The following is a 23976-nucleotide window of genomic DNA, read 5'->3' as shown; positions in this document are numbered from 1 at the left end:
GAATATGAGTTTTAAGTGTGTTAGCCTGCTAAAGCTACGGCTTAGCCACAGTTTGTTTATTTTATTCATTAACAATATAAATCTGTTGAGATGGAGGATTGTATTGAAGTTGTTGTTATTGTTGTCAGTTGCATCATATTGAGAGTCTCACATTCAGATAATATTCTGACATTGAAGAATGACTGCTAACTTATCAGTTCTGGAAATTTCTTATTTTCTTATTTATTCTGAAGCTCCATTCTATATTCAGAAAGCAATTTATTTTTCGGTTTCATCCCTGATTGAAATGCACCAAACACACAGTGTTTCTTCACTGGCATTTTAAAACGTCCCACAGGTTTTGTTTCAGAATTGGAGACAAATATTCATTTAACGTTGTCTGATCTCCTGTTCATGTGTCCAGCTGAATAAGAACCAGCCGGTGACGGTCCACAACGTCCTGCAGATCCTGCGGCTTCACGTCTCAGTACCACAGTGTGATGTCTTTGGCTACCTGAGCATTGACCATGAGCTGGTGGTCCTCATCACCCCAGTGGACCAGCAGCCAACACCACTGCAGGTAACACACACAAACACACACACGCAGTTGGTCCAGTCATTTAGTCACTTTGGAAATATTCATGTCTGTGTTTTGTTGCTGTTCACTGCAGTGTGTTAAACATCACTCTTTATCAACTTGAGTGTGTGTGAACATAATTTGGGTACATGGTCATATACTATATATAGTGAAAAGAAATTATGAAGGCCAAAACTGATAAGATAGGCAAGATATTTGCTACAAATAGGCAATATCCTGCCTCTATTTGACTTTGTCTTTGACAAAAATAACTAATTTTAAGTTTAAGTGCATAATGACACTCAAAAGGCTCCACTGAATGAGAGATTTATTTTGGTGGGAATTTCTCATTAAGAAAAACGAAGAAGAAACTTGACCACACTGGCTAATTCTCTAACAAAAAGTTCAGACATTATCTGTTTATATTTGTATAAAGAGATGTAAGTTTAAGTCCACCTGCAAAACATCTGATGAACATTAAAGGGTAAGGCTGTCAATATTCTATATTTTTCTTATTGTCAACAAATATCATGTTCAGACTCAAACCAACAGTGAATTTATCCATTAATAAGTACTGTGTGTGTATCCAAAGCCTGATATATCTTATTCCTCTGTGCCGTAGACCTCCGTTATTGTCCAGTAACTATCAAAAACACATCAGTGAGCCACACTGTTGCACTAGGTGACATGTTCCTTTGTTAAGATGAGCACACACACTGTAGTTTATTTTGACTCAATCAAAAAGAAATACTCACTAGAGCAAATGTAGATTCATCTGCTGCTGAAAATAGTCCCCAAAATATGCACTATTCCCTCCTGCTTGAGTAACGTTTGATAAAAACTACAGTGACCAGCTGTTTAAGAAATTACTGAGCCTTTCAAAACAAAACTGCATATTGCATTTTTAAAGATGTATAATTAAAAAAATTATGTATGATTGGAACCAATGTGCTTAATTTTCCATGACCAACAAATAGAAAACTTGCTACCTCAAGATCACTAATATTACATTCGTCCTCACGGGTCAGCTTCAACTCTGCCTGTGTCCAAGGTTTCATTTCAGCTTTTTGCTTGCACCATCTCACCAGCGCAGGAGAGCAAGACTGATAACACATTCAGCTACTGCAGAGGTGGTGTTCAGTGACAAGCAGGGCAAGTGGCTTGTAAGAGCCCAATGTAACTGATATCAATGTCAAGGTGAAATTTAACATGAAGGAGTGGTGGTCCAGTCAGGTACCAGGGGATTTTGTTTTCCTCCCAAGCTGGTGTACATTTGGTTTACATTTTTATTGTAGTATTACGACTCATGAAAACTAAACAGCTTCAGTAACAGTTTTAGACTAATATCAGGAAGATTTCATAAAAACAAATATTGTTCACAGCTATGACTGACTGCAATTGTCTCCCTCATCAATGCAACATTAAAATGTTTGCTGCTGTGCACAGTTAGTACCAAGACCGCCGGCCACTTGGAAGCTCTGCAAATTCCACTGTGTTATCTGAAAAATATTCATGAATTAAAGTTGTTTTCTATTGTCACGCATTAAGTTAATTTTCCAGGTTGTGTGGTTTTGTATTTCTTGTCTTATAACAGGAGCTCTTTCAGTCCTCCAGTCTTATACACACAAACATTATGTGGTTTTGTATTTTTTGTCTTATAACAGGAGCTCTTTCAGTCCTCCAGTCTTATACACACAAACATTGTAAACACACAAGCAGAAACAACACCCAAACCCAGCCATGTTTAGCTCTGCTAATTACCCACCTCAGTCCTTCTGGACATAAATATTCATGCTTGCTGTGATTACAGTGGTAAAGAGAGGGGGCGCATGCATCTGTCTCTTTCAGTGTTTCACTTCACCTTTGTCCACTTAATTTCCATTATTTTATTGTCATGGATGTTGATTATAAACAATACTGACAAGTAATAGGACAGATTACATATTCAAACCCTAACTAAAGATAACTTATCACTAATATTTTTATCAGCTAATATCATGTAACAGGATTTATAATATAACACACTTTTTGCTTTTGATAATACATACAGTGCCAGTCAAAAGTTTGGACACACCTTCCCATACACTTGAATGAGAAAGTGTGTCCAAATTTTTGACTAATCATAATAATAATAATAATACATTTTATTTATAGAGCTCTTTCAGGGTACTCAAAGAGGCTTTACATAAGTTAAAAAGAAAATATAAAAACAACACACTAAACGCATATATCATAGACTAAAAATTAAAATACATATACCATAGAAAATAATAATAAAATAATACTAATACTAAAAAACATATGACACATATGATTAATCACACATTAAAGCAGTTCTGAAAAGGTGAGTTTTGATTAGTGATTTGAACATGGACAGATCGGTGCAGTCTTGGATGTGTTTGACGAGAGAGTTCCAGAGGGAGGGGGCAGCTATGGAGAAGGCTCTGTCACCCCAGGTCTGGTGCTTGGTCCTGAGTGGTGAAGACAGGAGGCTGGCATCACAGGAGTGAAGGCTGAGTGTGGTGGTGGAGCAGGTCGATAAGATAGGAGGGGACCTGGTTATGGAGGGCTTTGTGAGTGAGGAGAAGGACTTTGAATTGGATCCGTTGTGGGACAGGGAGCGAGTGGAGGTTCTGGAGGACAGGGGTGCGTGATGTGGTCATGGGAGTGGGAGTGACTGAGCAGGTGAGCAGCAGAGTTCTGGATGTACTGGAGTTTATTTAGGACTTTGGATGATGTGCCTTAAAGAATGCTGTTGCAGCAGTCAATTCGGGATAGAAAACATGGATCAGAGTTTCAGCAGCAGAGAAGGAGAGTGATGGGTTGAGACAAGCTATGTTTTTTAGGTGGAAAAAGGCAGTTCTAGTGATTTGTTTGACGAGGTGTTTAACGTAGAGGTTGCTGTCGAAAATTACTGAGGTTGCAAATGTTTAGGGAGGGAGACACAGTGGAGATATCGATGGTGGGGAAGAAGTTGTGAATGGTTTTGGTGAAGGATTTGGGATAGATGATGATGATCATACCTGATTTATCACAGTTTTGTTTGAGGAAGTTGACTTGCATCCATGATTTAATTTCATTGAGGCAGTTGGTCAGGGTGGAGTGATGGATTTAGCAGCAGTAGCAGTGGAAGTGGAGACCATGACGACGTATGATGTTACCAAGTGGGAACATGTAGAAGATGAACAGGAGAGGGCCAAGCACCAAGCCCTGGGGAACACCTTGGGACAAAAGAAAGGTGGAGGAGGTGCAGTTGTTGGTGTTGATGAACTGTTGTCTGTTTGTGAGATATGACTTTAGCCAGGAGAGGGCAGTACCGGTGATGTTAAGGGAGGATTCAAGATAGGAGAGAAGAATGGTGTGGCTGATGGTGTCGAAATCTGCAGTGAGGTCGAGTAGGATGAGAATGCTGAGATTACCAGAGTCTGAGGAGAGGAGGAGGTCGTTGGTGACTTTGAGTAGGGCTGTTTGAGTGCTGTGCTGTGAGCGGAAACCAGATTGAAATGGTTCAAACAGGTTGTTGGAGATGAGGTGGGCTTTGAGTTGGGAGATTGGAGATGGGTCATAAATTGCTCAGGATATCAGGGTTGAGTCCACGTTCTTTAAGGATGGGAGTGACAGCAGCCAGTTTGAGTGTTAAGGGAAGTGAAACAGAGCTGAAGGAGGAGTTAATGATTTCTATGATGAGTGAGGAGATAGCCGGGAGGCAGTCCTTGGCAAGATTGGATGGGATGGGATCCAGAACACAACTTCTCATTCCTGCCATAAAGTTGGACAGCTCCATTTGAGACACAGGGGAGAACTGAGAGAGACAGGGGCTGAGTGGTATAGGGAGGGGAAGCGGGTCGGGAGGAGGAGAGTTGCACTTTTGAACTGTGAATGATTTGGAGGTGTTGTCAGAAGTTGTTTATTGTGGAAAAGAGAGCCTTGGGGTTAATGGAGCCAGAGTGTATGAGGTGTGAGTAGTAGGTGGACTGGGCTGTATTGGGAGCGTCTTTGTATTGTTGAAGGTAGTCCATGGAGGCTTGGAGATGCACTGTTAAACAAGTTTTTTTTTGTAGAGTCTTTCAAGCTGGCAAATATGGGATTTCATTTGGTGGAGTTCAGGAGTATACCAGGGAGCTGAGTGTGTGAATGAGACTGTTTTTGTTTTAATGGGAGCCAGCTGATCAAGACAGGAGGAGAGTGTGACATTATAATAGTTGACAAGATTGATAGGATTATCAGACAGTGGGGGAGGGGAGGCAGACATTTTACTAGCGAGAGAGGCTGAGAGAGCTGCAGGGGAGATAGATTTAAGATTTCTGAAGGATATTTTGCATTTGTCTTTTGGGATGGGGATAGGGATGTCAATGTCCATAGTGACTGTCAGATGGTTAGAGATATGGAGGTTAAGGCTGAAGAATTGATTGTAAGACCAGTGGAGCAGACCAAATCCAAGATGTGGGGAAGTTGATATGTTGTGTAAAGTTGAAGCATTGTAGCAGTTCCAGGAATTCTATGGCGGATTTACAGCCAGTATCATCAATGTGGATATTAAAAACTCAGGAGGAGAACAGAAGGTGAAATGGCACATAGCTGGGTCAGTAAATCAGAAGTTAGATAGGTAGAGTTTGAAGGCAAGGTGTTCGAAAGACTGAGTGGCAGGAATAGAAATGATGGTTGTTTTAATGTCCTTCCTGTAAACAGCAACAACACCACCTCCCCACCCCTATAGACAAGGTTTATCAATGTATGTGAATCCTGTGCATGTGGTCTGGTTTAGTGAGAAATAGTCCAGGGATTTATGCCAGGTTTCAGTGAGGCAGAGGAAATCTAGGTTACTGTCAGTTATAAATTCATTCAGAATGAGGCTTTTTTTGTTGAGTGAACAAGTGTTGAGCAAAGTCAGTTTCAGGTGATGTTGCTTTGTGATTGGTTGTGAGGACTGAGGAAGGAGATTGGACGGAATCACGTGTTGTTTGTTGTGGTGATGTAATGAGGAAGTTGGGATGTGACAGGACCACAGGGATAAGATGGAGTTTGGGGACCTGAATTTGTAGCAGCTGCAAAGTATTCCAGCCTCTTTGAGAATGTCCGTACAGTTTGGACACAGAATATATCGAGATTGTGAAGATGTGTGGTGGAGTATGCATGGCATGGTCCGGTTGGGGAGCGTTAGCATAAAGCTAGTGTTAGCTTGTGACCAAGAGCCATGTGACCGGGGAAGGAGAGGCAATGTGCACCCCAGAAGAATCCACAGGATAAACCACAGCATATAGCAGCAGGACATCAGCAGTCCTGTGAGGAAGAGAGGTAGCCTGGAGAGACTACCAGCCTGACTGGCCTCATGATCCTGCTTGGAGAGTGGAGGTCAACCAGGTGCAGTAGTGGCAAGTGGACAGTAGCAATCTGAACCTGGCAAGGCTGACCACAGCAGGACAGAAAGATCCCAGCAGGATAACCCGGTGGGCTTGTGCTAGCTAGCAATGTGGCAGGCAGAGCCAGAAAGGTTGTAATGCTGTAAATCAGTCCCAGGAGTCCTAGAGCTAGCAGAAGAGGGAACTTCTTGGCAGGTGAGACAGTGAGCAGATCTGAAGACACATCCAGTGAAAGTGTTTGTCTGGTTTGGGGGATAATTGGTAACATGTAGCCACAAGCTTGCAGGACAAACTTTACCAGCCAAGTTATAGCGTCAAAGGTGTTGATTAATCGGCAGAACTTAGGTTCAGAAGTGGATCAGCAGCCAAAATGCGCCAGCGTCCGCCATCTTGGAAGTGTTTGGCATACATGTTTGACTGGTACTGTATGTCATCCAAACTTTACCAAACTTGGTACATACGGCATACAGCAAATCAATGTAATCAATCTATGAACCAAATGTGGGTGACTTGCACCTATGAAGTTCTAGCAATTCTGTAAAATGTGATGGCATTTCACCTATAGATGGCACTACAGTAAAAATAGTATTGTAAATAAAACTAAATTTTTAGTTTTGTCTGCCATTAGCCTACCAGCTTTCAGCTTCAGTTAGACAAGGATGGCATTGTTCTATCTGTGCAGAATTTTATGGGTGTGTGCAACTATGTATAAATATTGTGTAAAGTTAGTGAGCAACCGACCACTAGGTTCCACTTCGAATGGAAATAGGAAGGAAATGTCTTGATTTTACTGTAGTTGCACAAGGTGGCGTTCTTTTACCTCATTTGCTCCACACTGCGAGGGAAACTGCCAACAGCCATGCTAACAGCACTGTAAGGTGGTACTTAGGCACCATGAGCTAAATGCTAATGCTAGCATGCTAACATGCTCACAATGATAATGTTAACATGATGGCATTTAGCAAGTATACTGTTCACCATCTTTGTTCAACATGTTATCATGCCTACATTTGCCATTCAGCACAAAAACACAGTAAGTCACTTTTGCAGGTATTTAGAAACCAAAATATTGGAAAAAAAAAAATTTTTGACCTGATGATAGCACTAGATGAAAAGTTAAGAGATCACAAAGTTATGGCTTCATTTTTTAAGGCTTCATATGTAATACAGTGTGAAAGCTTTGTATTTGTGCTGCATTCAGTTGTATTGTAGAAATGGGTACACAAGGAACAAAAAGTATTTCTTGTCTGCTATATCTGTGGCCTTAGAGAAGTGATTGTAATTGTAAGCCATCCTTCACCTGAAAATGTACCTTCAAGTCAGGAAAAGCAGCCATGTTAGGTTACACTGATAGGAAGCAGTTTATGTGTGTCAGCGTGTTAAGTGGGTTAAAAACACTACAGCTTCACTCTATATGGAGCTGAGATGTCTTCAGGCTGGTGTTTAACTGCTGCTGCTGGCAGCAATCTAATCTAATCTTAGACCAGAATCAGTTCATGGCCAAAAGCAACGAACATGCTTCATACAAATGTTACTGATGAACTGATACTGTGTAATGGAAGACTTAGAGGGGGGGAAGGAGAGTAACAAAGAAATGAAGACATTAAGAGAAGAGATGTGAATTTGATCAGAGATATTCACTCTGAGCAGGGGAAAACATCTCAGGAAAAAAATAAATAAATTCAAAGACACTGAGTGTGTTTTACTTTAAACACACCTACCCATTCACTTGAATGAGAAAGTGTGTCCAAACTTTTGACTGTACTGACGGTATTGTACATCTCTTTGAGCAGAAGAGAATAGTTCAAGTCGTGTTTCTGCAACATTTGTAACAAAGTAAATACCAACTGCGTCAGAGGTGAGGCTGACTTGATATATTAGATATCATTTATGATCTGGTCTATATTTTCTTTACCATTTGATTTGTGGTATTTTCCAATAATATACAATATAACACCCCCTCTAAAAACATAATTTACAGCAGCAAATCCCCTCACGTTCTTGCAGAGGGAATGTATCACCATGAAAAGTTGTACAGTAAAAAACATGGCTTGTGGGAGGAATATACTGTTATGACGACGGCACAGATTTATCCATTTTTGTTAGTGTTCTTGTCTTTTTTGAGCTCAAGGTCTTTCTGCCCCCTTGAGCAAACAGTGACCTCATTGCAACAAATATTCTCAAAGAAGAAAAGTTATATTGAAAAGAGGCATAGAGCATTTGAAATGGCTCGCCTCAGCGATTAAGAACTGAATGGCTGTATTGTTCTCTTTCTAGTGTCTTTCCTGTCTTTATCTCTCAATTTAGATCCAGAATGTCTTGTTGAAATACAATTTCTTCCTGTAAAAGCATCAGGAGCAAATATAACCGTATTTGTTTAGCATCTATGTTAATATGACCATATAACAAATAAGCTCATCTTGTCCATGATTTCATTTGTGTCTAACCCTGTACAGATACTATCATTTTTAAAGTATTTCTGGAGGCATTTTATGCCTTTTATTAGATAGAGAACAGGAAATGAAGAGAGACAAAGACGGGGAATGGCATGCAACAAATGTCCTCGGTTGGACTCAAACTGGGGGCACCAAAATTACAAAGTCAGTGTCTAAAACCCCTAGCACCCCTACCACTAGGTTGTCCCAGATACACTCACCGGCCACTTTATTAGGTACACCTGTGCAATCGAATGCAATCCAGTACAACAGCTCTGCCATAATTCTACATTTAAACATTTTCAGTTTCTTTATCACTAGCACGGTGCCCGTTCAATATGTGCCTGTTCTCTGTTCATGTTCCTCATACAGACTTTTGGTAGACGCTACAATTTATCGATGTTCCCTAAATGCCTCACATGCAGGCTATCCGTAGACGCTATAATTTACCCATGTTCCCTAAATGCCTCCCTGAAGACTACTATTTGAGTTGAGCTGAAGTTAATCGGATGAACTGCCCGTTCAAAACATGCCTGAGACATCCTGCACTAAGTCTTGAATGTACATGCCAAGTTTCATTCACAGTAACATTGCACAGTTCAATAGTAGAGTTTAAGTCTCTTAAACGTTTTCAAGTCATTAACACTATGGATGTAATCCCACCTCCGACCATTATGTGGGTTGCAATGGCAGAGTGACGCTGTCTGTATTTCCACTTGTTGACTCCACAGGCAGAAGAAGCAAATCAACGTTATTTATGAGGTACTTTTATATATTTCCCGAGAACCAGCTTCACACAGCTTCACACATCGACATTGCACTTCCTCGTTTCTCCAGCAATCCACCTGCCTACTTTATATACTTTATATAGAGAGATTGTCAGAAAGGTGATAATTCTACTCTGTTTATTATTGAGGTCATAGTGGGTGGTGGTGGTGTACTGGGGTGCATTATATTGAAAAGTGAATATTTTTCCCTCTAGGAACACAATATAATATAATACGACCTCAATAATAAACATAAAGTAGAATTATTTCTTTTCTGACAATGTCAACAAAAACTGAAAATGTATAAGCTTCGTAAATGTAGAATTTATGGCAGAGTTGTTGTATTGGAGTGCATTAGATTGCACAGGTGTACCTAATGAAGTGGCTGGTGAGTGTATACTGTAATGTGTTAAACCAGATCCCTGAGGATGCACGCCTGCTGTTCTTCTTGTGCAAAAAATGCATGATCAACCATGACTGCTGCTATTGAACCAGGACTGCAACATACCCAACATGCAATACTACTGTATACACTCTATACATACACTGTATCACTTTTACTTTTATACACAAATCCTCATTTTCATATATGTATATAGTGTTATGTGTTATTTATATCTCATTCCATCTTTTTATTTTTTATCTTATATTCTATATTTTATGACTAGTACTCTTATACCTGAGCTGACCTGTTTTCTCATCCAACACATTTCATTGTACCGTTGACCCTGTGTTAATCAACTTGTGTCAACTCTTCAGAAAAGCAGTCATTTCATGATATCCATTCTCTAGATTAGATCTTGGCTACCATACCTGGACATTGACCAGACCTTGTCTGGATGATGCATTAGATGTGCATTACATCAGTTGATGCACATCCAATGACATTAAAATGCTTCATAGCCAATGGGCTTGATGCAAGCACATTTTCATATTTTTATCCTTACTTACTCTCTATGAGGTTTGCTTATACAAGTGTTCCAAATTGGGTTCAACAAACTCTCTTACCTGCTTGAAGTTGTCATGTTTTAGCCTGATGAATGTCACCAGTTCATGAGAAGGTGCACGTTGGTGAGACGTGATCATTAGCATAATCCACGCTCCTAAAACTGCCATATAAGGCTCCATGTTCCGCTCTGTTTGTGGGCAAGTTTCATTCACAAAATTACCAGAGTAAAAACACTTTGCAGCTTCAAGTCCTGCTTTCAGAAATCAGCAGAAAAAAAACACATCAAATTTAAGAATGTCACAACAACTACAAAATATGAGTCCAGCTGCCAATGATGTGTCATCAGAGCAGCTCTGCACTGTGACAGAAATAAAGAGAGAATACTTTGACATGAAGTTAGATGCTAAAAAAACATTTTTCTAAAGCAAAGCACTCCGTGATGGGAGACGATCATGTGACAGTCACAGAGATATTAGAGGAGAATAATATAGTCTACAGATGATGTTACACTGTCAGCTGCAACACAAGATGATACTGGACAGACCTGCAGAGAGACACAGAGGCAGCTGAGTGAGAGAAGTTTCCTAGCAACTACTGAAATGTAGAAGTTGCTGTGCCAAAATATGCCAATAAAAATCATTAATTGGCAGCCATGATGATGATACCATGGTATAATATAAATGTATGTATTTTTGTTTGTTTGTTTGTTTTAGTTATATTTTTAATGTTTGTTAATTTTAGTATCATATTTAAACTTTAAAAATTCAGATTGGGACATTATAACTGTAAGTCAAACTAGTGTTTCTCCCCAGTAAAGAAAGGCAGAGATGATCTATTCATGACATGTACTCATACATAAGAGAAAATTCTAAGCACCAGAAAATTGATGAATTCCAAAAATGTTCTTAAATCACTTGTACACGCATTTTAAGAACAAATTTTTATCAGTAACACTGTCTGTCTTTAGCTTATAAGCTGGATGACTCAGGTCAAGTTCATACCAACACTAGTTTAATAAGGAGAGATTAGTTGAAAGTGAATATAACAATATTTATTGAGGTTAGCAGCAAAGAAACACTTTGGTGATTAGACTCAATCAATGAATGTAGGAGGTAGTCGGTCTGAAATAACAAAATTGCAATGATATAAAGAATGACATCAAAGCAGCATCACACTGCTGTCAATGCAGAAGAAATGGAAACGATTGAATGGGAGGAAAACAGGAGGAATAAAGGCAGAATGTGAGAGAAAAGATCATGTCTATTGAACTTTCACCAAAACTTCATTACTGTATGGAATAAAGGAAACCTCCTGGTTTATTTCATTTAGAGTCTTAAGGTGCCAGCAGGGTCATCTGGCAAAAAGGTCGACCCTGACTGAGTACTTGGTAACGTGAATGACATACTGTAGTTCTACTGTTTACCTCACGGTTGCTGAGGCAGAGGATGACATGATTGTCAGCATGACTATGATCCCGGGACCCATTCCACCAAATTTGCAACATGCAAGCTTCTACTGTATTTGCTCATTTTTATGTTTCACTCATCAAAACAAACACCATACTTGCTACCCTTGCGGAATTATGCAAAAGCCTTGTAGGACTCCCAAATTTGATTTGTGAATGACAATCATTTATGGAACGTGACGCTGCATGTAAGTAGTGCATGCAAATGGCTTTTGTGAAAGGGGCCCCAGAGCTGTAAAACCCTGTCTCATGATATAAGACATCTATTACTTTGCGCAGTGGTTTAGTATCTGATGAACCTGTAAACCCATCTATTTCTCAAACAGGCCTTTTCCTGGATGATATGCTAATGTAAGTTTGCAGGCAAGATAGCTAATTAGCCAGTCAACTCACATTCAACAGCTTAAAATTGACCAGTGTGATCAGGTGCTGTATGCTGCATGTGCATTTGTAAAGGCTAAAGTAGCATCGCTGACGTATCTCCAAAAACTTTTTTTTATTCCTTTCAGTAAAAAGAATATATGAACAATACTTTTGACTGCAATAAGGGATGCTTTTTGTGACTTCAGTTGGACTTTTAAAAGACATAATGTACTTTTCATTCTAATAATGATGCTTCCCCCATTCCTTCCTCTGTTTTTACCAGATGACAACATCCCTTCAATAGGAATGTATTGATTGATTGGTCAGCTGATCTGACGAAACCAGCTTTACTGTAATATTAATTATATTGAATGATTGTAATACTGTAGATTGGAAAAAAAATACCTTTGGAAACAGAAATAACAAATGCAGCTCAATGGTTATTCATATTTATCCATGAAATAACAATATTACATGTGTGTAGAAGCTGAATCATGAAAATGCTGTAACATTCTTTATTTTTCTCTTCATTAGCCAAGAAACTTTTAATTTCTTCCTCTTTACTGGTGGTCTGTTACAAGTGTATCATAGCTCAAAAAAATTAGGCCTAATTAGGCTAATTATTTTTAACTGTTCCTGCTTAATTATTTCTACGCGTTTGAAAGTTGAGACGCTGAGAGTCATGTGTAATAGCTGTCTGGAGTGTGCGAGGATGTCACTCTGTCCTCACGTCCTTTCCTCACATCTCCTCTGAGAGGGGTAAAGACCGGAGGAAGGAAGGGGGGGGGGGAATGGAGGAGCCACGTCAGCTGACTGGAAAGCACCCACAGAACATACATCACTGTTAAGAAATGACGACAGGTTGATAGAAATAGAAATAGATAGAAATAGAAAGGTGGATGGATGCGGCTCATGCTGTGTGAAAACAACTCTCCCACCATATGTTGTGTTTATTCTCACAGATGTTCTCGGCTGCATCGCCTTCATCAGCGCTGTAATGTGGCTGAAAATATTTTGGAGAATAACTCAGCATATGGGAGGAGATTTATGCAACCTGATTCACTCATTTCAGTGTTGCTTGTGCCTCCTTGCTGTTTGCATGCTGCCTGAATTGAAATTTATTCAAATAGTCTGACACTCTCTGTTTCTAGGCTATACTTCAGTTGTTCAGGATGAAAGGAAAAAACATTCCCTTTCAGAATTCTTGTCTTGTCATCAGGGCTGATTCACGCCTGACTTCACTTAAAACCTGCAGTTCTTCTCTAACTTCTCCCTTAAGGCTATAGCAACAATGAACCGAACTTTGGGCAGTTTTACATTTACACTCCCAGACTTAAACATGCACGGTGTTAAATCAGATAAGCTTCCACCAACCTACAGGAAAGCGATCAGACTGGAGCTTAGTGGAGATGTAAAACGTTTTTGAAGAACATGTTAATACTTTTGGATTGAAGCCATTGTAGCAGTTTTAACATAGCCATGGACAATACACCACTGTGATTGATTAGATTAGAATAGATTAGATTAGATTAGATTAGATGTTCTTTACTGTCCACGAGGAAAATTCATTTTGTCCAGGTCAGTATCATACTAACAGACAACACAATAAATAGACAAAATAAATGGCATCACAGTAAAAAAAGACAGGAGGTATGATTCTAAAAGATCTATTAATTCTAGGAATGTGCATCCAGATCCAGCAAATCAGGCGGTGCAGCGAAAATGCCAGTTCCCCCATTCATCGTGCGTTTCGGCTGCGGCTGTTTTGGCCGCTGCGGCACCGCACCGGACTGCGGCCGGAAAGTTGAGCCAGAGTCAACTTTTGGAGAAACGCAACCTGACGTCACTGCGGCTGAAGGCTGCGATGGCCAATCACAGCTGGGGATCAGACCGATCAGAGCTGTAAACTCTGCCATGAGGGAATACAAAGACATTACTAGTAGAAGGGGAGGATATTTCTCCTCAGTTGATAACGTTAAAAGTAAAATTAGACTTTGCTATCGGCCTCCCAACTCATTATAAAAATAGGCGAGAAAAAGAGAGAGAGAGCTGAAAGCAGCTGTGGTCGAGAAGAGAATGTGAATGAAGAGAGGGAGCGCTGGTGGTGTGAAAGCCAGTGAATCAGACCAATAAAATGTTATTTTCTGATTGCTCACAGCGGTTATGTTCTAGAGCACAAATAAACATGCCCACGACTCCGCTCACACCCTGCGGCTGAAAAAAGAAGGTTTGGTCTGAATACGGCCTAAGGCTGTATTCAGACCAAACCAGGTGGTGCGGCGAAAACATCAGTCCACCCATTCATTTGAATGGAGGTAGTGTGTTTTGGCTGCGGGCGCCGCACTGGCCTGGAGCTGGAAAGTTGAGCCAGAGTCAACTTTTGGAGAAATGCATCCCAATGTCACTGCGGCTGAAGGCTGTAGTGGCCAATCACAGCTAGAGATCAGACTGATCAGAGGTGTAAACTCTGCCATGAGGAGGAGAGGAGGACATTACTCTTAGTTTGATAATGTTAAAAGTAAAGTTAGACTTTGCTGTCGGCTCCCCGACTCATTTTAAAAAAGACAACAGAAAAAGAGAGAGAGCAGCTGTGGTCAGGCAAGCTGGAGAGTGAATGAAGAGAGGGAGCGCTGGTAGTGAGAAAGCCAGTGAATCAGATCAATAAAACATTATTTTCTGATTGTTTCACAGCGGTTATGTTCTAGAGTAGAAACACCACCACACACCTCCGCTCAACAGATCACCTGGTGTGCAGGCTGTGGGGACTGGCTCCTAAAAAGTAATTAAAAGCAGCTGGGTGCATTCCCCTCTCGGCCAATCACGGTGGGATGATGCCCTTTCCCTTGGGCTTAAGAAAGGTGGAGAATTGCACACCCAGGTGATCCTTCGTCGACTTACTGCAGATCTCATTTTAGCAGATACTGTCAGCCAGAAACTCTTGTCTGTTTAGACCTTGTTGAGACTTTTTTTTGTTGTCTTTTGCTTTTCTGATTGAGGGTGATTTTGAGTGTTCTGGAGTCTAGTTTGAGACAATGTTAAAACAATCACCTCTCAGCTAGGTTACCTGCATTAGTGTAGGTCTTTATTGTTATTCATGCATGCATGAATACAATAATAAGTTTTTTCTTGTCTAACGATAGCCTAATGCCTGTAGACCTTATTTTGTTATTTGCTTATTTTCACTTGAAACTTCCTTCATAAACATTTTTTCATCATTATTGAAGAGGCATTTCTTCATTATTATTAAAGAGGCCATACTATGCCCCTTTTCCACAAGTTAACACAGTTCCCTGGGGTCTGTAAAATGTATCTGACATGCTTTGGTCAAAATAGCACAAGGATCAAGCAGCACAGCAGCCTTCTCATCCTGTCCAAACAGCCCCGTTCAGAACAGACAGTTTGAGTGAAAATACATTTGAATGGAGTTCAGATCGATCATTGTAGCTGCTCCATCCACACTCAAAATAATGTCATCTAAAGGCATAAATACTGCAGCAACAGTGTTGTTTACAACATTTAAATTTTATAAACTCACAAGCATTTAAGATGTTTATCACTGATGACAGCAGCTGAAGTAGTGTATAACTCCAGTGTTAGCTACGGCTAGGCTGAGAAGCCAGTTTGAAGATAAATCCACTTAATCCTAAAAGTTTAAAAAACAAAGTCCTCTCGTCGGTAAACTGCTCTGGATCAGAGCAGAATCTAGTGTTTATTCCTCCAGAAGACAGAAGACAGCAGCAGCAGCAGCAGCCATGCAGCACTCTTGGGCTCTGCTCCTCGGTTGGCCCTCTCCTGTAGAGCTTGCCGGGGCTCAGCAGCCGTCTGTCCCCCAGTCCAGCCCTGCGATACGGGCGAATTTTGTGCCCTTAGCTTAGCTTAGCATACCTTCACCCTATGTGACGTAAGAAGGGGCAACAAATCTGGATGGCTTGTTTAATCACATGAGTACAGAGCAAGCCAGCCCACACCAAACTGACTGAGTGGTCTTATTTCACAGCTTGTGTGTTAGTAGGAACATCAGAGACCCAAATACATACACACAAGCACTAAAAAAGTGAGTTTTTCATAATATGGCCCCTTTAAGGAGTCATTTTATCATTATGAAGGCACTTGTGAGGTTTGTTTCTCCAAGTAAATATTTTTTGTATCTTTATGTGTTTGGGAAGTGGTTCTCAGCTGAAGTCTGGGGAATCAGTACCGCTACACTCTGGTCATAGAGCCGCTGGAGGGTTGAGCACTGCTCCCCGCAGAGCTTGGACCTCAAGGTGATCACCCTCCACAGTTTGGGCCTTGTTGTTCTCTGAGAGCCCCTCATACTCAGCCAGAAAAAAAAGAAGGTGAGGAGGCTCTCTATACGGCAGATGTAAAAGCTGTGGAGGATGGGAGGGTAGTAGGAGGTAGATCCGCCGCTGGTGCTGTGCGATCCATAACACTTAGTTGAACAATCAATCAATCAAACAAAAACACACTACGCTCTGACCGTCACTGTCTCTGCTAACAGAGCAGCGCCCAGGAAGTGCATTGGCCTTGGTGGAGCATTATTTAAGACCTCTAATCATTTTAACTAATGAATCCTTAAGCTAAACATGTATTCAACTTTTCTGTAGAACAAAACGATTTAAGAAAGAGTCAGAGGATGAAAGAATGCAGAGGGAAAATGAATCTCTCATGGCATTGGATTTAGACTGAAAAGGAACTGAGCAAAATAGACAAAAATAAAGGATGAAAGAACACAAAGCAAACAACAGTCTGTGGTTAAAGCGTCTTCTGCTAGGCTTTTAGTTTCTTACTAGGTAAAAGCTTTTCACTCTAGAGAGGGAAAGTACTATTCATCTTAAGGTCAATCAAGATTATTGCAACACAAAGTTTAAACATTTCTTATCACATCTGATCACTGTGGAATTAAACTCTATGTGTGTTTCTTCAATAACTGTCTAGCTTGTTGTTTGTTGAATAAAACTAAAAATCATTCAAGCACACATTTGACATTTTATCCTTAATCACAAAGCATAGAATCATGTAGCTTATTCCTCTGTGCCAAAAAGCTTCAGTGTTGTCCAAAAACTATTTCTGATATAACATCCAGTTGTTATTTGAAGTACCGTGTAACTTCAGATGCTGTGCACAGCACACCACATGTACTGATATAGAAGAAATGCCACTCTAACACACTTATTTTGTCAATTCATTGTTTGGTTTATAAAATGTCAGAAAGTTGTGCACATTCCCTTTTTGTCTGATAAACAGTTCAAAGCTCAAAGATGTTCATTTACTCAAAGAGCTTTTTCAAACCTGAGTTGTTCAGTCCAGTTTGAATTGAGTTGAACATAGCAGTCGTACTCAGGCGCGGACCAAAATAAACCTTCAGAGGAGGTGGCCTTGGTTTGGTCACAAATTAATGCTGGAGCGGTTCATTTGTGTTGGGAATGTGATTTGACAACCATCTCACACAATTACAAATGGAGCTTTGCATGCTGGGATGCAAATGAGTGGATTTAACAGTTGCTAGTAGCTAGCTGGAGAATGAATCAAGGTCCGACCTTGACTAACAACAAAGTATGTTGCCCTCTTGATACTGGGCAGGTAGGAGCTTCTTCTTTAAATTCTCAATCCCGTCCCAGAAACATCTGACCAATGAGAGGAGAGAACGTTCTCATGTGGCCTTAAGTGATGCATTTTGGTTCACTTAACGTTTTGTGTGTAAAAAGAATCTGAAACAGCAGGAAAATATAATAAGTTTAACAACTGAAACCGTAAAACACATCAATGAGTCAAAGTTTTACACTGGGTGACATGTTCCTTCATTACCATGAACACACACACTGTCATTTATTTTGACTCAATCCTACACACACTATCCTGCTGCCACAAATACTCACTAAAGCACCAAATGTGGATTCATCCGCCGCTGAAAATAGTCTCAAACAAATACATTATTTCCTCCTGTTTGAGGAAACATTGAATATTTGATCAAAACTACAGTGACCAGCTGTTTCAATCAATGAGCTTGAGGCTGAGAGCAGACTAAGACATTTTTGTCTTTTCATTTGCTGAATTTGTTGACAAAAAGAAACACAGACTTATCCTTGACATAGACCAAAAAATCAGGTCAAACTGTCCTTCAGATAAATTCGAGATAACGCCAAATAGTATCGAGCAACTGTTAGAACAAGCATGTAACCAAACATATTCATCATAAGAGATGGAAGACAATGATTTTTCCTGACATCCAGTTTGTAATAAAAGCATGATAGTGCATTAAATGGTGATATAAAGATCAATAAAGAAACAGAGAGAGGAGGATCTGGGAAATCAGAGTGTTGAGCGCATTCTTGTACTTTCCAGATTGAAGCCTGCAGTAAGGAGGCTGAGAAGATCGATTCCCTCATCAACTATGCCAGCCCCACACTGGTATCCCACGTCCCCCTCTCTGCCTTCCTCACCGCCGAGATCAAGACCTCCTCCATAAACTCCTCCGTGGGCACTTCACCTTCACCTCTGCCCCTCGGCCTGTGCTTCCTCCTGGGCCTCCTTATGGCTGCGGTCCCTGGCCTCCAGCAGCTCTGAATGCTTCTCATCACCTCCCTGCCTCTTCCTCACTAACTGAGTGTTCCAAAGTACCCCCCCCCCCCCCCCCCCCTTTTCTCCTCTCTTCTTAGGATGATGGGGGTGTCATGAGGTGAGTGTGTTCAGGCGGCTGCAGAGCAGGAAGAAGCGGCGGCGAACGTCTTTCGACAATCATTCCTATTGACTCACCTGCGTGTCAAACAATCAAGGCGGTGGAAAAGCTATTATTATGGAAAGCTTTTGTATGAACAGTATTATTCAGTGGATGAGTTACTTACTGGGTTTTCCTCCAGTGAAGTGTGTGTGTATATGTGTGTGTGTGTGTGTGTGTGTGTGTGTGTGTGTATGTGTGTATATGACCTTTTAGAAGCATTTGACTTCATACCAGCAGTGTTTATCCATAAGTCCCAGCAGCAAGCTCTACTCTGAAAGCTGTTAAATTTCATGACTCACTCTGTCTTGTTCTCACTTTGTGTGTGTGTGCGTGTGTGTGTGTGTGTGTGTGTGTGTGTGTGTGTGTGTCTCCGATTAGATTTCAGAGACAGAGGAGGACAAAACATCCCTGTCTGGCAACACATCTGTCTCTCAAATTACGCAAAATTCCCCTGCCCACACACACACACACACATACACACACACACACACACACACACACACACTCACGCAACAACCAGATTGGTGTCACTTCCAGACTTCATTGTTCAGTGTAAATCATGTATGAGATGGAGTTTGGTCAACATTTAAGTGACACTGTACTACAGTGCATAATGTATATACATGTGAGGTGTTTCTAGTGTTTTGAACCTCTAACCTCAGCAGTGTTAGTGCCATGCTCATGGACTGAGCCCGCTCAGATCAAACTAATCCAGCCTCCAAAGTCAGTTGTAACTACTGACCAAAAAAAATACAAAAAATATAAAGCCTGAAATTTGACAAGATTAAAAGTCTGTCAAAAAAGTTCAAACATAACAGTAGTCCAGGCTCTGTGTAGTGAAGCAGCTCTGATGGAGGATGGAAGACAATCTTGTATATTGGTTAAATCTCAGTTTTTGCTGATAACATGAAGCTTTTCTCCAAAACAAACCTGGCAACAATTTACCTGATGTGGTGTTCAGAAAGTCTCATTCAGTATTTTGTGAGTATAATCAATACTGTTCATAATATATACAAAACGTAAAGGGATAAATGTTTAATGGAGCAACTTTATAATTAATGCTATGTCATAACTGTTTAACAGAATTGACTAACTAATTACTTTTGAAGGGCTGTACTGGTGTTATTTTAGCCCATTATCTACAAGTCATGTGTTCTTCACATTATTGCTGAGCATTTTCCAAAACATAACATCATTATGAAGATGTGTTTCCTACTTTTCAACTCATTTCAGAACAATATCAGGGCTTATACTAACAATTATTTTCATTATCTATTCATCTTGATAATTTTTTCAATCAATTAATTGTTTAGTCTATAAAATGTCAAAAAATTGTGAAAAACAGCCAACACAATTTCCTAGACCCCCTGATGGTAATTTGCAACAGACTAAGTAAATATCCCCCCAGGACAAGAGTTGATGACTATCTGCTGAAAGGCACATATTGTCAGAAAATCAAATCCAAAACAGGCTTTTACAACATGAACAGTAAAATGTTAAGTTGTTTTTTATGAGATTTCTGTTCAGCAGAATGTCAGATGTCAGAGCCTCCTTGAATGCACCAATAGGAGTTGGAGCATAACCACACAATGATTTAACTTTGATACAAAAATAAAAAGTATCCATTGCGATAGATTACCCATCTCTTTTTGACTCTACAAGTTGATTTTTATAGTGTACTGAAATTCAATTAGACCAATGGCTACTTGGTCCTCTAGATCCTCCATCCCCTGACTGTATGCTTTGGAAAATAGTCGGCAGGAATATTAAATATACATGATTTGCAGATGAAAGGGTACTCCAGGAATTCAGTGTTGCATTCACAGAGTTGTGAGAGCTGACTTTTATTCCCTAGTGTTGGATCCTACAATTCCCATAATGCAACTCAGTTGAGTCCTTTAATTAGATTCTCACTGCCTGGTAAACACCAACATCTTTAGAAAAAAAAAACACACCTCAAGATTATAATGCAGGTCTTAAGAAGAATTCAAATTTGTAGTCAAACCCAAGCTTCATCAAGTCTGAGAAAATAATCCTGATGATGTCATAGTGATGTCATCAGGGTTATTTTCTCAGACTTGACAAAGCTGATCCAGAGCCACAGACAATATAGCTGTTTTCACAAGCTGAGTAGTACTCATCGTGACAAGTGTTCTTTATGTGTAAAATGTATGAGTTCCCCTTTAATTTGCGAAAACATGTCAAATCAGCGGTATGGTCCTTTAAATTCAGTATAATTTCTTTGTATTTGTTATCTAACGGGATTAGAAGAATAATCAGAAGAGTTATCAAAGTGACTTTAACTAATGTATTCTTGTGTGGTGAGTGTTAGGGAAACACTGCGCTGGAGTATCTTATGAGCACCACTTCTGATAAAGTGCTACCAGAACGTTTTCCAACAGCAGCTGAATGGTCCATTCTGATAGAAAACAGCAGAAACCCCGGGATCATCATTCCCTTTGTGTGAGGCCAGTAGCTCTGAAAAGCATTAAAAGGGATGCTTCCTGTCTGTACATATGAACTAGAAGCCATTTAATAACAAAAGGACAATCAGCTAGTTGCTACCCACAATCCACTTTGGGTAGAGAAGATTTCCACAGTATGCCTTGCATATAGTGTCTTACATGAAGTAATAATGATAATGCAATAACTTTATATTTGTTAAGAAATGTCTCTATATTTGATATGTATCTGATAATGGATTGAGATAATGATCACTATGTGCCATGTTTTTTAAGCAAATAGATGTTATTCTTTATTGCATGATGACAATTATGAAGTGTTTTTACTCCAGAATGTATTAGTGTGTTGTCCTGTCTCTTTGTGTTTGTCTATCTGCCTGTACAGCACAATGTGTCCCAGTCTCTACCAGTATTACTGTGCTAGGCAGCTCTGTAGCAGGGAACCCTCACCACGGCTCCTCCATCTATTATTATTTGTATTATTATTATTATAATTATTATTAGGAATATGGCTATTTTTATGTTTGTGTCCTCTGGGGCCGACATCGATTCAGTTATGTTTCGAGATTTTGTATGTCTTCAGTGTTTAATTTGATTTAATGTCACATCGGGAAAATAAAACTAAATATGAATATGAGAAATATGAGTTCTCAAACTGAAATTTAGCTGAAGTTGTAAGGACTCCTTTATGTGAGTTTTCTGCTTTCGATGAATTATTTCTCAGCTAAAAGAATAGTTCAACATTCTGGGGAATACACTTACTCACATGCTGAGACTAAGATGAGAAGATTGATATCAGTCTCATGTCTGTGTGTTCAGTACAGAGCTGGTGTCTGGACATGGGAAGCTTAGCTTAGCCTGTCTCTGTCCAAAGTTCACAAATCACACTAAGTAACACTTTGTATCATGTTTGTTTCACCCGTTCATAAAGAGAAGTCTGAAAATGACAATTTGTGATTTTATGGGAAGTTATCTGTCTTAGCTAACTAACAGTAGATGATAGATGAGTACTAACTTGTAGAAATACAGTTACTCAGGTACTTCCCCAGATCCAATACAGAGCAAGACAGTAACCCTAAACTCTGAGAATCTGATTAGCATCCAGAACTGCTTTTAAACAGACACTGACGCAACATTTGTCAATCCTAAACCAGCATAATAATGTAGTTAGCGACAGATACGTTAACTCTTGGGCTTCTGCAAGTAGTAAGCTAGTTAGCTGGGCATGCTCATGTTAGCGATTTATGTTAGAGCAGACCATTTTTTACTCTGTTACACTTTTGTGCTTTTGGAAAGGCGACTGTTAAGTCACCACCCTTCAAACTCTTTTAATGCCAAGTATCAAAGTTACTGCACACCATGAACATGTGGAGAAATCCAAATCTTTACAGGCCTGCTGTGCCTAGTTACTGCTGCTAAGCTATGATTTGACAATAGCTGTTTGGGTGATGGGTTTAGTGAGGGTAAATTAGTTTAGTTTAGCTTTAGAGGTGTTGATAGGTGTATTTAAGAGCTTCAGACAGAGCCGGGCTAGCTGTTTCCCCCTGATCCAATGTTTATACGAAGTTAGGCTAACCCATAGACTGCATGTAAAGAAGGATGTAGCGACGTGTCACTCGTAGGTTCACATTGGAGCCGGTTTGAAGCCCAGAGTTGCTGCGGGACCATCTTTTCCATTTGGAACCAGGACCTTCCAAATAAAGAGTGCAGGGTGTTGCTTTTCACCTTGGACCCAAGCTAACACTAGTTTACTGGGAAGACTGAGCGCTGCACACTTGGGCTAACGTTAGCCACTTTAGCTAAATTGTGGTAACAGGACAGGTATCGTAATCAAGAAGCATTAAACTCAGTGAAATATTGCAACAATAGTAACACCCACACAGCAGTCATTAAAGCTACTATAAGTCTTTAAATCTTATTAATGGAGCAATAATTTCCAAAATGACCACCAGCACACTTATTAGACGGCCAAAATTTAGCAATTGAGACCATAATGACTTGTTGGACTTAATATTTCTAAAGAGAAGTTAAGGCTTTTTGAATTGGAGTCAGTTGGAGCATTAAGTGGCCATCAGTGGTATTCAAGCTGTGGTAATTGCCACCTGGACTAACCACTGATGGATTGATATCCATCTTCTTATCTCACTTTCAGAAGGAGAGCTAATCAGTGTATTTCCCAAAATGTTGTTATCATTTTTTGTTTATGTTTTACTGAAAAGCTAGCTGCTCTCTGGACGCCAGGGGAGAACAGTGTTTTTAGCAGGAAGCTCATTTCTTCTGTATCTCCATATGTTGTAAATGCAGTGTTATGAAGTGCGGTCAGCTGTCCTGAGCATATAAAGCCTCAGGCAAGCTGGAGGAGTCAGTCCAGTCAGCTGAGATGAGCTAAATTATAACACCCAGGACTGTTGTCACTCATACTATATGTTTTGGTTGTATCGCGTCTGTTTCCTCTGACCAAATTGTCAGTTTGTATGGCTCATTATGTGTTGTTCTTTCCTTTGCATTGTCAGTGTGTTAACTCTGTAAAAGTGCCATGAATTTAAAAAAAAAGAATTGGAAAAAAAAGTCAACAGGATGCATATTTTCATGAAATATAAAAAAGCAATACCACAACCAATGATGTGTTGTTTTTTTTTACTGTGTGTTTCATCACGACCTGCTGTGAGACATTTTCAGACAGCAACACCAGCTCAGCTCAGCCCTCACACCTGAAATCCAAATACAGCCAAAATGTTGCCTCACCACTGAAAACCCAAAGGTTGGACTTTGTAATCAGACTCAGATCTAACGTTGAAGCTTCTGATGCAAGAACAAACAACATTCCACACCAATTGCAGTTAGGTGCTCGGAGGATGGCCTGAAGGCTGGAGGGGCACACGAAGATCTGTTCTGTTG

General features: G+C 40.1%; 1 protein-coding gene across 1 annotated transcript in view; it reads left to right on the top strand.

Annotated features, from left to right (window-relative positions):
• reck (reversion-inducing-cysteine-rich protein with kazal motifs) overlaps positions 1-23404 on the top strand; it is a 97813-nt gene extending 74409 nt beyond the window's left edge. Inside the window, exons 20-21 of the mRNA XM_044339403.1 lie at positions 404-559; positions 18241-23404. Coding sequence (XP_044195338.1) covers positions 404-559; positions 18241-18462 — 378 coding nt within the window. The 3' untranslated portion in view covers positions 18463-23404. The remainder of the gene's footprint in view (positions 1-403; positions 560-18240) is intronic.
• Positions 23405-23976: the final 572 nt, after the last annotated feature.

The sequence above is a fragment of the Thunnus albacares genome, chromosome 21 (assembly GCF_914725855.1).
Source record: "Thunnus albacares chromosome 21, fThuAlb1.1, whole genome shotgun sequence".
Taxonomy (NCBI): domain Eukaryota; kingdom Metazoa; phylum Chordata; class Actinopteri; order Scombriformes; family Scombridae; genus Thunnus; species Thunnus albacares.
The sequence above is the reverse complement of the archived record's forward strand: the minus strand, read 5'-3'. Positions and strand labels throughout refer to the sequence as shown.